Source organism: Bufo bufo, chromosome 4 (assembly GCF_905171765.1).
Source record: "Bufo bufo chromosome 4, aBufBuf1.1, whole genome shotgun sequence".
NCBI lineage: Eukaryota > Metazoa > Chordata > Amphibia > Anura > Bufonidae > Bufo > Bufo bufo.
Window position 1 is genome coordinate 178,568,452 of NC_053392.1, and position 13,212 is coordinate 178,581,663.

At 43.8% G+C, this 13,212-nt stretch overlaps 1 protein-coding gene across 1 annotated transcript in view; it reads left to right on the top strand.

Moving 5' to 3' along the window:
* LOC120997832 (TCDD inducible poly(ADP-ribose) polymerase) overlaps positions 1–12,610 on the top strand; it is a 35,772-nt gene extending 23,162 nt beyond the window's left edge. The window contains exons 3-6 of the mRNA XM_040428140.1: positions 1,632–1,800; positions 1,909–2,090; positions 10,463–10,738; positions 11,957–12,610. Coding sequence (XP_040284074.1) covers positions 1,632–1,800; positions 1,909–2,090; positions 10,463–10,738; positions 11,957–12,404 — 1,075 coding nt within the window. The 3' untranslated portion in view covers positions 12,405–12,610. The remainder of the gene's footprint in view (positions 1–1,631; positions 1,801–1,908; positions 2,091–10,462; positions 10,739–11,956) is intronic.
* The last annotated feature ends 602 nt before the right edge of the window (positions 12,611–13,212 follow it).

Consider the following 13,212-nt stretch of genomic DNA (forward strand, 5'->3'; position numbering starts at 1 on the left):
ATGAGGCGATCTGGAATCATATGATCCCTGCAGGGTTACCTAAACACTATGGATACAGCATTTATAGGGTATATTCACAGTTGGGGTACAGTCACATGCACTCTGTGGATTGTCCGCAGAAGAATTACGTGCTGAAAATCTGTAGCGACACATGCTGTACAGAACATCCGCCGTCGAAAATGACTGGTGGTGTCGGTTTCACATCCACAGCATGTAAATTTCCTCCACCACGGATTTCACCCTTTGCAATGCTTTTTATTGAAATCTGCAACAAAATTGATAGCGAAAATTCCAGTAAATCTGCCCCTATGTGGGATATGTTAAAACAGGACAGGTACCTTTGTAGAGAACCGCATAGTCTACTACGCTTTTCCATACCACAGATAAAAAGTTATACTTGCCGAGCACATGGCAAAAAGACACTCCGATGGATAAGCTGTGTCAGTGGGGGCGTCACTGAGATGTCAATGGAGATGTTAGAACACTTGTAGGATGTCCTCTGAAAACTGTATGGTGCATTTTACATAGAGGAACCAGATATTTATGGCTCATATCTTACCTACGCTTTAAATTTCCTTTTGTCAAAGTGGACCTCGGTTATAAAGCAGTTTCCAGAATTGAATAGTGCAGGTGAATATGAGAAACTTTGTGATATATCTTATTAAAGAATTATGCTTGCTTCTGGGCTTCTTTACCCCACCTTCCCTTCACTCAGCCTCTTATCTCTAGTAGTTCCTGTCTGTCTCCAGGGTCACACATAAGTCTATGGAGAGAGGAGGAGGGATGACAAGGCTGCTGCCAGCTAGTAAGTGATTTATTACCGCACTTAACAGTGGTAGAGCCTAAGGCTGGGTTCAGACCTGAGCGTTTTACAGCGCGTTCCTAAAACCAATGTTTCCCTATGGGCATGGTTCTCACCTGAGTGTTTTACAGCGCGTATGAACGCGCTGTTAAAACCCCCTACGCCTCAAGAAGTACAGGAGCTTCTTTGGGGCGTATTGGCGCGCGTTCCCACCCATAGACTTCAGTGGGAACGCGCCTAAATGGGCGTTTGCTTGTTTCCCCCCATTAAAAACGCCTGTAAAAAGCGCATATCGCATACGCTCAGGTCTGAACCCAGCCTTATCTTACCAGATATAGTAGAGTCAGAAGTGCTAAGTGTAGCAGTTCTAAGAAACTGCAGGTCATGAGTTCCTCATCCAGAAGCCTCCTCTCTCCATAGACATCAATTTTAAAAGCAGGAAAGAACAAATAAAGCGTGATATAAGCATTTTTCTTTAATAAGATATATTACAAAGTTTTTTTATATACTACTTATGAAAAGTTGTTTTTATAACTGGAGATACACTTTAATCCTTATTAATGCCCTGTGTATGCAAGGGGACAAGTTTTAGAATGCGATTAATGAGTGACATTTACTGTTTAAGTGGGAATCGGGCCCCCTGACTCATGTACCATAGTGTCCATAAGTCACTGGGGGTGTCTTATCTTATGCCCGCTCTGCATGTGACTAGTGTATACATGGCATTATCATACCTGCAGATATGGAATACTTTCTTTATATTCTGTAATCTTACATGGCTACTATGGTGAACTGCCATTTAACAATGCATTTTTACTTTTGTTTTTAGGGGACATGATTTTTTAGTAAATTTGGACTCCATGACCATTTATGAAAGTCTTGAATTTGACCAAATCCGACGACTGTCTACTCCTTCTACCTCTGGCGCTGCCTCAAATTACCACACAGTTTGGAAATACTATTGCAGAGATCACTTTGGGTGGCGCGAGTATTCAGAGGTAAACGTCACACTTGCACGCAGTCTAATAATGCAGGGTACACTATATAGTGACCCATCTGAAATGACTTGTCTCTCACTTGTGGTGACCATCTGTTCTGTATGACAGCCTGTTGTGAAGCTGATAGAGGAAGCCAACTGCCGTGGCCTGAAGGAAGTCCGATTTGTTACATGGCACAACCAGTATATACTGAACATAAAAGATGGCTTCCAGCAGAACGCCTGTTTCAGGAAAGAAATCAAGAGAAGGCCCTTGTTCCGGTCCTCTGTCATGTTATTGCCACATCTCCAGTAAGTAGAAACCATTTCATCCTCTGTCCGTAACATAACTAAATATGCTAAGTGCTCAGCAGACGGAACAGCCGTGCTGTACATCTCTTCACTTTACCTAGGTGTGGTGTACTGCTATCCCTGCACATTAGCCAGGTGTACGGCTATCCCTGCACATTATTCAGGCCTACTGCTATCCCTGCACATTAGCCAGGTGTACTGCTATCCCTGCACATTATCCAGGTGTACTGCTATCTCTGCACATTATTCAGGTGTACTGCTATCCCTGCACATTAGCCAGGTGTACTGCTATCTCTGCACATTATTCAGGCCTACTGCTATCCCTGCACATTATCCAGGTGTACGGCTATCCCTGCACATTATCCAGGTGTACGGCTATCCCTGCACATTATTCAGGCCTACTGCTATCCCTGCACATTAGCCAGGTGTACTGCTATCCCTGCACATTATCCAGGTGTACTGCTATCTCTGCACATTATTCAGGTGTACTGCTATCTCTGCACATTATTCAGGTGTACTGCTATCCCTGCACATTAGCCAGGTGTACTGCTATCTCTGCACATTATTCAGGCCTACTGCTATCCCTGCACATTATCCAGGTGTACGGCTATCCCTGCACATTATCCAGGTGTACGGCTATCCCTGCACATTATTCAGGCCTACTGCTATCCCTGCACATTAGCCAGGTGTACTGCTATCCCTGCACATTATCCAGGTGTACTGCTATCTCTGCACATTATTCAGGTGTACTGCTATCCCTGCACATTAGCCAGGTGTACTGCTATCTCTGCACATTATTCAGGTGTACTGCTATCCCTGCACATTATTCAGGTGTACTGCTATCCCTGCACATTACTTATATATTCTGCTATCTCTGCTCATTACCGTACTTAGGTGTACTGCTATCTCTGCACATTATTCAGGTGTACTGCTATCCCTGCACATTATCCAGGTGTACGGCTATCCCTGCACATTATTCAGGCCTACTGCTATCCCTGCACATTAGCCAGGTGTACTGCTATCCCTGCACATTAGCCAGGTGTACTGCTATCTCTGCACATTATTCAGGTGTACTGCTATCCCTGCACATTACTTATATATTCTGCTATCTCTGCTCATTACCGTACTTAGGTGTACTGCTATCTCTGCTCATTACTTAGGTGTACTGCTGTCTCTGCACATTACTTAGCTGTACTGCTGTCTCAGCACATTACATAGGTGTACTGCTATCCCTGCACATTGCCCAGGTGTACTGCTATCCCTGCACATTATCCAGGTGTACTGCTATCCCTGCACATTATCCAGGTGTACTGCTATCCCTGCACATTATCCAGGTGTACTGCTATCCCTGCACATTATCCAGGTGTACTGCTATCTCTGCACATTAGCCAGGTGTACTGCTATCCCTGCACATTACCCAGGTGTACTGCTATCCCTGCACATTACCCAGGTGTACTGCTATCCCTGCACATTACCCAGGTGTACTGCTATCCCTGCACATTACCCAGGTGTACTGCTATCCCTGCACATTACCCAGGTGTACTGCTGTCTCTGCACATTATTTATATATACAGCTATCTCTGCTCATTACTTAGGTGTACTGCTATCTCTGCTCATTACTTAGGTGTACTGCTGTCTCTGCTCATTACATAGGTGTACTGCTGTCTCTGCACATTACTTAGCTGTACTGCTGTCTCCGCACATTACATAGGTGTACTGCTGTCTCTGCACATTATATAGGTGTACTCCTATCTATTCAAATTACCTAGGTGTACTCTTCTACCTGTTTACATTACCTAGGTGTACTGCTATCTCTGCACATTGCCCAGGTGTACTGCTATTTATCTCTGCTCATTACATAGGTGTACTCCTATCTATTCAAATTACCTAGGTGTACTCCTCTACCTATTCACATTACCTAGGTGTACTCCTCTGCCTGTTCACATTACCTAGGTGTACTCCTCTGCCTGTTCACTTACCTAGGTGTACTCCTCTGCCTGTTCACATTACCTAGGTGTGCTCCTCTACCTGTTCACATTACCTAGGTGTGCTCCTCTACCTGTTCACATTACCTAGGTGTGCTCCTCTACCTGTTCACATTACCTAGGTGTGCTCCTCTACCTGTTCACATTACCTAGGTGTGCTCCTCTGCCTGTTCACATTACCTAGGTGTACTCCTCTGCCTGTTCACATTACCTAGGTGTGCTCCTCTGCCTGTTCACATGGCAATACATGGCATATTATGCCTAACCTATAACACCATAATACATGCATACCTTTCCATAACAAAAGACACTGACTAGAGAGTGGAGGTAAAACGGCCAAGGCCTGATTTATTAAACAATTTAACCCATATAACTTTAACTGAAAACTTTTAAGAGTCTAGTCATAAACTCAGACTCCAATACCATAAATATATCAGAGTCCATCCCATCACGGGATGACTATACTTACCTCACCCAACCTCAGGCCATGGCCCCAACTACCCTCAACAAAGTGGGCGGGCGGGAGGGGCACAAAGAATCCGGCTCCACAGGCAGGTGCAGATCAAAGGCAAGCCCAGCCTGCGGAGCTTGGACACTTATAGCCCCAAAACCTCCCACCACACCAATCATAAGCTGTCTCCAGGGCTCCGCTAACCTTCCCCGGAACCCTGGGACATCATAGGTTATTATCCCCGCCAATTGCAGGACACTCACCTGGCAGAAATAATCCTCTGCCCAGTGACCCCACAAGAGCGGGAAACCTTTTCCCTCCAAAACTGGGCTTCCAGAATAACCTCCTTGTCCAGGGCAGACAAACCCCAATCCCCAAGGGCCGACAGTCATCAGGCAATGCCAGTATGGCCATGCGTCCCCCTCCATAATGTACGGGGTCCCTCCATTACCTAGGTGTTCTCATCTACCTGTTCACATTACCTAGGTGTACTCTTCTACCTGTTCACATTACCTAGGTGTACTCCTCTGCCTGTTCACATTACCTAGGTGTACTCTTCTACCTGTTGACATTTCCTAGGTGTACTCTTCTACCTGTTTACATTACCTTGGTGTACTCCTCTGCCTGTTCATATTACCTAGGTGTACTCCTCTGCCTGTTCACTTACCTAGGTGTGCTCCTCTACCTGTTCACATTACCTAGGTGTACTCCTCTGCCTGTTCACATTACCTAGGTGTACTCTTCTACCTGTTGACATTACCTCGGTGTACTCTTCTACCTGTTTACATTACCTAGGTGTACTCCTCTGCCTGTTCATATTACCTAGGTGTACTGTTCTACCTGTTCACATTACCTAGGTGTACTCTTCTACCTGTTTACATTACCTAGGTGTACTCCTCTGCCTGTTCATATTACCTAGGTGTACTGTTCTACCTGTTCACATTACCTAGGTGTACTCCTCTGCCTGTTCATATTACCTAGGTGTACTGTTCTACCTGTTCACATTACCTAGGTGTACTCTTCTACCTGTTCACATTACCTAGGTGTACTCTTCTACCTGTTCACATTACCTAGGTGTACTCTTCTACCTGTTTACATTACCTAGGTGTACTCCTCTGCCTGTTCATATTACCTAGGTGTACTGTTCTACCTGTTCACATTACCTAGGTGTACTCTTCTACCTGTTCACATTACCTAGGTGTACTCTTCTACCTGTTCACATTACCTAGGTGTACTCTTCTACCTGTTTACATTACCTAGGTGTACTCCTCTGCCTGTTCATATTACCTAGGTGTACTCCTCTGCCTGTTCACTTACCTAGGTGTGCTCCTCTACCTGTTCACATTACCTAGGTGTACTCCTCTGCCTGTTCATATTACCTAGGTGTACTCCTCTGCCTGTTCACATTAGGTAGATTCACAGGTTTAAATTTTATGGTAGTATACAGTAGTATGACTGGATAACTCCTTTGCTCTTAGGCCGAGTTCACATGACTGTATAGCCTTCCATTCTTCTGATCTTTTAGAAGAACAAAGTGTAAGCATCAGTTTGCACTTAGAATAACTGATCCGTCTTCTTTTTTTTTTAGCATCAGTTATGATCAGTTTGTGTCTCTTCCATCAGAGATCAGTTATTTTTGACGAGAGAAAAAGTCCTACATGCAGAACTTCTTCTCCGTTCAAAAATAACTGATCTGACGGAAGGGACACAAACTGATGCTCAAAATAACAGATACTTTTGTTTTCATCTTTCTGTTCTTCTGATGGATCATAAGAATGGAAAGGTAATAGTGACGTGAACTTGGTCTTAGCTTGTCACACCGCAAAGGTTTTGCACAAACACAGCTGGGTCTGGACCAGAGTAGTCCTCAGTAACATTCTGCCCTGTGAACCTTGTCAGAATATTTGTCGTGATGACTTGAGCGGATGTCTGCGTTTATCTGGCAAGCCCCGAAGCCTAATCTGTTTTGATCCGAAGCCGTATAAAAGTTGTTCATGGCATCTCGTGCACAGCTGGAGGCCGGATTGCACAGTCCTGTATTTAGGAACACATTGTCCTCTCAGGCATGGAGGGAAGCTGTTATCCTGGAGGGCTGACATTCATGGTCTAGCTAGCGTGAGCCGCACGTTACAGAAGAAGGCTGTATGAGCAGTTACACACTGTCACAGAGTTCACACACTCGCCATGGATGTAGCACCAAGCCGCACGTAGGAGCTGAATGAAAGGCCAAAAAATGTGAAATGTTTTGTCTGCTATTTTTAGCATGGGGTATATTCCATAGCCCGACATGTTTAGGCTTGAGCACCTCCAGCTATGAAGAGGTAATGGAGTGGAAGCAGCAGAGCCAAGAACTCTTCTCCGTCAATATTTGCAGCTAACTTCAGGAATTTCTGTTCTCAACAAACCATCTGTTGGAGGTTGAAGAACTTCAGTTTTTTACCGTATAAATCAATAAAGTCATTGTGCGTTGGGTTGAGGTGGCTGATCACGTGCAGTGTAGAAGTGGCGATCACTCCTCTCTGTGCCGTATGATGTGGCACTGTGTTTGTATTGACAACTTGGCACCCTGCTAGGAGGGAACTCATGATTCATTACACTGGGTCGTAAATGGCACTGTTTGTTATGTTGCTTATGGAGAACTTTGCTTTTATCTTCCTGCTTATGTTCTTTTACGTATCTTTGTGTGGTTTCTAAGGCCTTTGTTGGCAGCTGCGTTATACTCATACACTCCTGACCATTTACAGTTTTTTTCGTAGTATGGGTGATATGATATATTTTTAACTAGGAAATGTCTGTTCCCCACTGCTCAGTGTCAGAAGCGCTGCTGTATAACAATGGCTAAATATTAGTCACCAGTGGCTTTTTTTTTGAGCAAAATAACCTGCTATCCTCATGACCTCCAGCTGTCATGAAAAGTCCCAGCAAACGTGTGGAGACTTATTTTCTAGGCAGTGCTCCATGGGAAAGGCTTATGTGAAGTAGCTTAAATCAACCATACCAAGGACACGTCCAAAGAGGAAGAGTGGTCCATCTGTAAACCGCGATTTACAGCTTCATGCCCCTCGTCAGTGCAGAGCAGGGTACTGCCTGGGTGAATGACATGCCGTAGATGCAGCTCGGGGTGAGGGTACTGGTTTTCATTAAAGAGTCTCAGTATAAGAGGTAAATCATACCTTCAGACTTACCAACTAGATATATCTTAGGCCACCATACACATAAGAATACTGCGGACTGACAGCATCAGGTGACAGATTTTCTGCCATACACATGCTGTGCAGCCCAGCCGAGAGGTGAGAAAGGCACTGCCAAACAAAAGGATCATGCAGTTGAAATTTAACTGCCTGATCTTTATCACCCCAACATCTGCCATTAAAGGGGCTCTCCAGGAATTAAAAAAATGAAAATACTTAAATATTATTTTATAATAAATATATTCACAAATACCTTTCATCACTTAGAATGTCTTTTTTTTTGGTCTAGGGAGCAATCATTTGGAGAAATAATATGGCCGCCGTTCTATCAGTACAAACGAAACATGTCCTAATCACACAGGAGGACAAGTTACTTCACCACAATGAGGGAGCATTCACACGAACGTGTTTTTCTTCCGTGTCCGTTCCGCGTCCGTTCCGCAATTTTGACGGACAATGTACGGACCCATTCATTCCTATGGGTCCGTGAAAATTGCGGTATGCCTTTTATTCTAATCCGTGTGCTGTCCGTTCCGTGTGTCTGTTCCTTTTTTTTTAGAACATGTCCTATACTTGGCCGCAAATCGCGGTCCGTGGCCCCATAGAAAGTCATTGGGTCCATGAAAAACGGATAGCACACGGAAATGCATCCGTGTGTCATCCGTTTTTAATGGACCCCTGGACTGATAACATTCTAGGAAACCCCATTTCAGTCGCATTTCAGTTTTTTGCGGACAGTGAAAAACGGATGACACACGGAAGCACCACGTCTGTATTATACGGATTTGCGGAACGGAAAAGGAAAGATAACTGAAGACATACGGAACCCACGGATCAGTGATTTACGGACCGCAAAACCAACACGGTCGTGTGAATGCTCCCTGAGCCATAGTGCTGCCTCATCCTCCTCTCTGCTCTGCTTGTCAGGAATCATGATTATGAATACAGGTGAATCTCTGTGGGAATGGAGATGATGAGGAGACATGAGAGGAGGGTGAGGTGTGGCTAATGAGCAGCAGCACTTGTTTACAGTCTCCATTACCAGAGCCCCACATTACCACCCTATCCTGTCAGTCCTCTCTGTACTTCATGTCTCCTCATGAACTCCATTCCCACAGAGATTCAGCTAAAGTTCTTATCATCTGTATTCAGGATCATAATCCCTGTTAGGTAGAGAGGAGGAGGAGGCAGCCTTTTACCTCAGTGTTGTAAAGTAACTTGTCCTCATGTGTGATCAGGACAGGTTTTGTGTGAACTAATAGGACAGCGGTCATTTTGTTTCCCCTGATGATTGCTCCCCAGACAAAACGAGCCATTATAAATAATGAAAGGTATTTGAGAATATATTTATAATAAAGTAATATTTAAGTATTTTCATTTTCTTAATTCCCGGAGAACCCCTTTAAGGGAGAGTCAGGAGGCCTCCATACACGTTAGATCGTCAGCCGTTCCAACCAGAATCTTGTATGGCCAGCTTTATATTTCATATTGTACATTTACTTAGTACATTCAATCAGCTGATGAGCCATTAAAAAAAATATCCACCATTCATATGGTTTAAGTTGATTGTACGCCGAAGCCTATCAGAAAATACATCCTAATCTCCCCATAGAGGGCTCTGTCATTTTGCGGTGCATGTTGTATATATGGGGCTCTCTTGGTATAAATGAGATGAATGGGTTACATTAAAACTTGTGCTGGAAAAGCTTTTATTGGTCCGGCACTTAGTAATTTTGTTTTGTGAGGACTCAGTGTCGCGCAAATCTTGCTTCCATACCCATAGCACTAAGGAGACATTTCGGAATGAATGGTTTTACAATTATAGTGTTGGCTCAGCTTGAAATCAATTCCTCTCCAAAATGTATTTTGTCTGCTCTTACAGAACAAACTAAAAGGGTCCATTTATGATGCTTTTAGTTTGTGTGATTTTCGTTACAGCTTGCCGTTTATTTAATGCCGTGCTTTAATCAGTTGCTGAATTTTTGGATTACGTAAAAGAACATTTTCCCCCCATACCTAAGTCTTTGAGTTTCCCCTGATATGTCAGCTTCTTAATTCTGTGGTTCTAGCAAGATGACTGGTAGATGCCACAGAGTTTTCCACCCAGCTTTTCTCCTGAATGGCAGGTCTGTCTAGTGATGCCATACCACGTTCTTCACTGCCATTCAGGACTGTAGGGAAGCTGGGTGACATTTCCTACAGATGCCATGTTACTTGTTGCCTAGCCTTCCCATGAACATATTTAAAGGGATTATCCAATAGCCCACCCCCCCCCCCCCCCCTCCCACAATGCCCGGGCCCCTCCTATAGACAATACTTCCCTGGTCCCCAGCTCCCACGTCCCTCCAGATCCCTGCACGGCTGCCACTGCATCTCCCCGTCACGGGGGGGAGCAGCCAATAGTAGGCCATGACAGTGACCAGCCTCCCTAGCTTCACCCGCGGCCTACTATTGGCTGTTACCTCGTTGCCAAATGTTTTGATCTGTGCAACAGGTAAATGCAGTGGTGGGCATTCAGCAATGCGGGTGCCAGGGACCAGGTAACTATTGTCCATAGGAGGGACCCAGGCATTGTGGGGGTATTTCTACTATTGGATAACCCCTTTAAGTAACCGATGCTGGATAGAATGACTGACATCTTGACTTGCAGAGGATTTTCCTTTTTAGGGATAAGTGCACTTTAATATGCTTTTCATCATCCCATAAAATGCCATATTAAATATTTCTGTTTTTTTCGAACCCTAGGACACTGAGTGGAGTATCCCCAGCTGCCTCTGCAATGGTCGACTCAGCATCTCTGCAAGTCTTGTCTCCTGTTGCTATCACAACCCCAAATTTCTACCCTGAAACCTGGATTACCATGGACTCATCTCAGGAGTTTGTCCAAGTGCCTATGCCAAAGGAAGATAAAAGTTACAGAACAGTTTATACCTTATTTCACAAAACCGTTCCCGAGACCAAGTTCAAAATTTTAAAAATAATGCGAGTTCAGAACCTCTTCCTGTGGGAGAAATACAAAAGGTAAATGTCTGCTTTTATGTTGCCAAGTAGACTGTACTAGGCTGTTTGCATGGATCCCACTCACTTCTATGAGAGCTATGGACATAGTGTAGCACAGCCCACCCAACCTGGCCCCTACATGCTGTCCCACAAAAAAATTAAATAAAAATATATTTATTTTTTTCAACCCTGCATCTGGCTCTAAACAGTTTTGTAACTGGATGCAATTAAAAATTTAGTATAGCCACGAGTTATTCAATAAAATGTATCTCTGTAGCACCACCTGCTTGTTCTTTTCCCTATTTTCCTGTCCAACTGCCACCAGCCATGTGTACCGTTAGAAGTTGTAACAGTTACAGGGAGAGCGCTGCAGCAGAAAGGACCCCCCCCCCCGAGCTGCAGCAGAAAGGACACACTCTAATCTGCCAGATTGAAATAAATATTTGGGGGGGGGGGGGGGGCTGGTTCTAGCTTTGGATCTATGCCCAAAACAAGTGTATAACAAGTATGTGCCCACCTCTTTACCATACAGTTGCCTCCACCATACTGCATTTGTACGTTAGCGGACAGGCAGCTAGAAAGAGCTGTATATTCAGGGGCTGTGGAACCCAGGTCACTATAGTAGAAATTCTCCTTATACTTGCACTTTAGCTTATTAGATCACATTCTTATGGGAGGATCTTATGAGGTCGATATGCAGAAGAAGTAGATGACATATTACTTTCTTACTGGGCTGCTCTGGGAAGATCAGGCATGGTAATGGGTCTTATTTTCCAAAGACTTTAGTGAATACTAGTAAGTAAATGAACTGAAAGGTTTATAATGTAATTATGCCTTAAAGGGCTTGTGCTTGGGCTTAATATTGATGAGCTATCCTCAGGATAGGTCATCGATATCAGAACGCTCTTCCTCTTCAGAATTACCCGTGCATCGTCTCCTTTGTAGAGGCAGCACAGTGTAAGTTTTGAAGAGGAAGCCGGGCTTGCACAAGGGCGGGTGTACTGGTAGTCGGATCGCCGCCGATCTGATATTGAAGACCTATTCAGAGCATAGCCACCGCACAATCACATTAAACTTTATTTCCCTAAACCAGACAACCTCTTTAAGGCCATCACGTCAGGTGTTGTATATAACAGTGGTGGTCACTTTTGTCAGGGTGCTCACATTCCTCATCTTTTGTGATGTGATCTGGTTCTCCTTGAGCCATAATTGTAACTTGTGTTATCTCCTTTCTCCTAGGAAAAAAGAATTCATGGCCAGGAAGATGACTGGACTGGACAGGATCATGAATGAGAGACATCTGTTTCACGGGACCTCCCAGGACGTCGTCGATGGGATTTGCAAACATAACTTTGACCCCCGAGTTTGTGGGAAACATGCCACCATGTTTGGACAGGGTAGTTACTTTGCCAGGAAATCAAGTTATTCTCACAATTTCTCCAAGAGGTCACAAAAAGGAGTTCACTACATGTTCCTGGCAAAAGTATTAACCGGAAGATACGTTGTAGGGAATCATACCATGAGGAGGCCTCCTCCACTCAACACAGGAGACATAACCAGCGACCTTTATGATTCCTGTGTGGACAATTTCTTTGAACCTCAGATTTTTGTTATATTTAACGATGACCAGAGCTACCCCTATTTTATTATCCAGTATGAAGAAGTTAGTAACACAGTTTCCATCTAAATGAAAGGATGCTGCTACAGTCAGGCCTCAGAGTCCTTATTTAATACGACAAAGAGACTAATAATAAAGCCCTGAAACTTCCAAGCTCTGTGACAATGACCAACAGTGCACTTGTTAATAATGTATGTGCATATTGTAAATAGTTTTCATTGTTAACAGTTTGTGTGCCTTTTTGTTAATAAAAATGTTTTATTTATGTCAGTAAATATCCATGAGTTGAAATAGAAATTTCTGCTGAAAACGTTTATTTCAGTTAATTATCACACATTAAGTCAAGGCGAGGATAAGGGTCCTTTTACACGGGCACATTTTATGCCCATACGACAAGTCAGTTGCACTCATTATTATTTTCATTTTCATTGTGCAACAGTTGGAGAGGGGTTAAAGGGGGATCATTAATGCGATCGTTCGTCCACCCACCTCTCATTCATTTTACATTCTGCTGGCAGCACATCTACAAGCAGTTTTATGCCCACATAATGCAATACGTTAACAAATGTTTGCTGGCTGGTCTCAGCCATGTTTATACCAGGCATAGATTGGTAACGAATGTTCAAATGGGCGCTCATTGCACCTATCATAGGATCTACAGCTTGTGACAGATACAGGGAGGGTTCACATCACGTTTTATGCCTCCATTTGACCTATATGTTAGAAAAAAAAGGATGCAAAAACACAGCACACCACATTTTTGTATCCTGCAGAGGACGGTAAAAAATCGTATATGTTTTTTTTTAACAATAGAACTCTATGGTGAACGGATGCCACTATATGGCATTAGTCTGAGGCATCTGTTTAACGTATATGT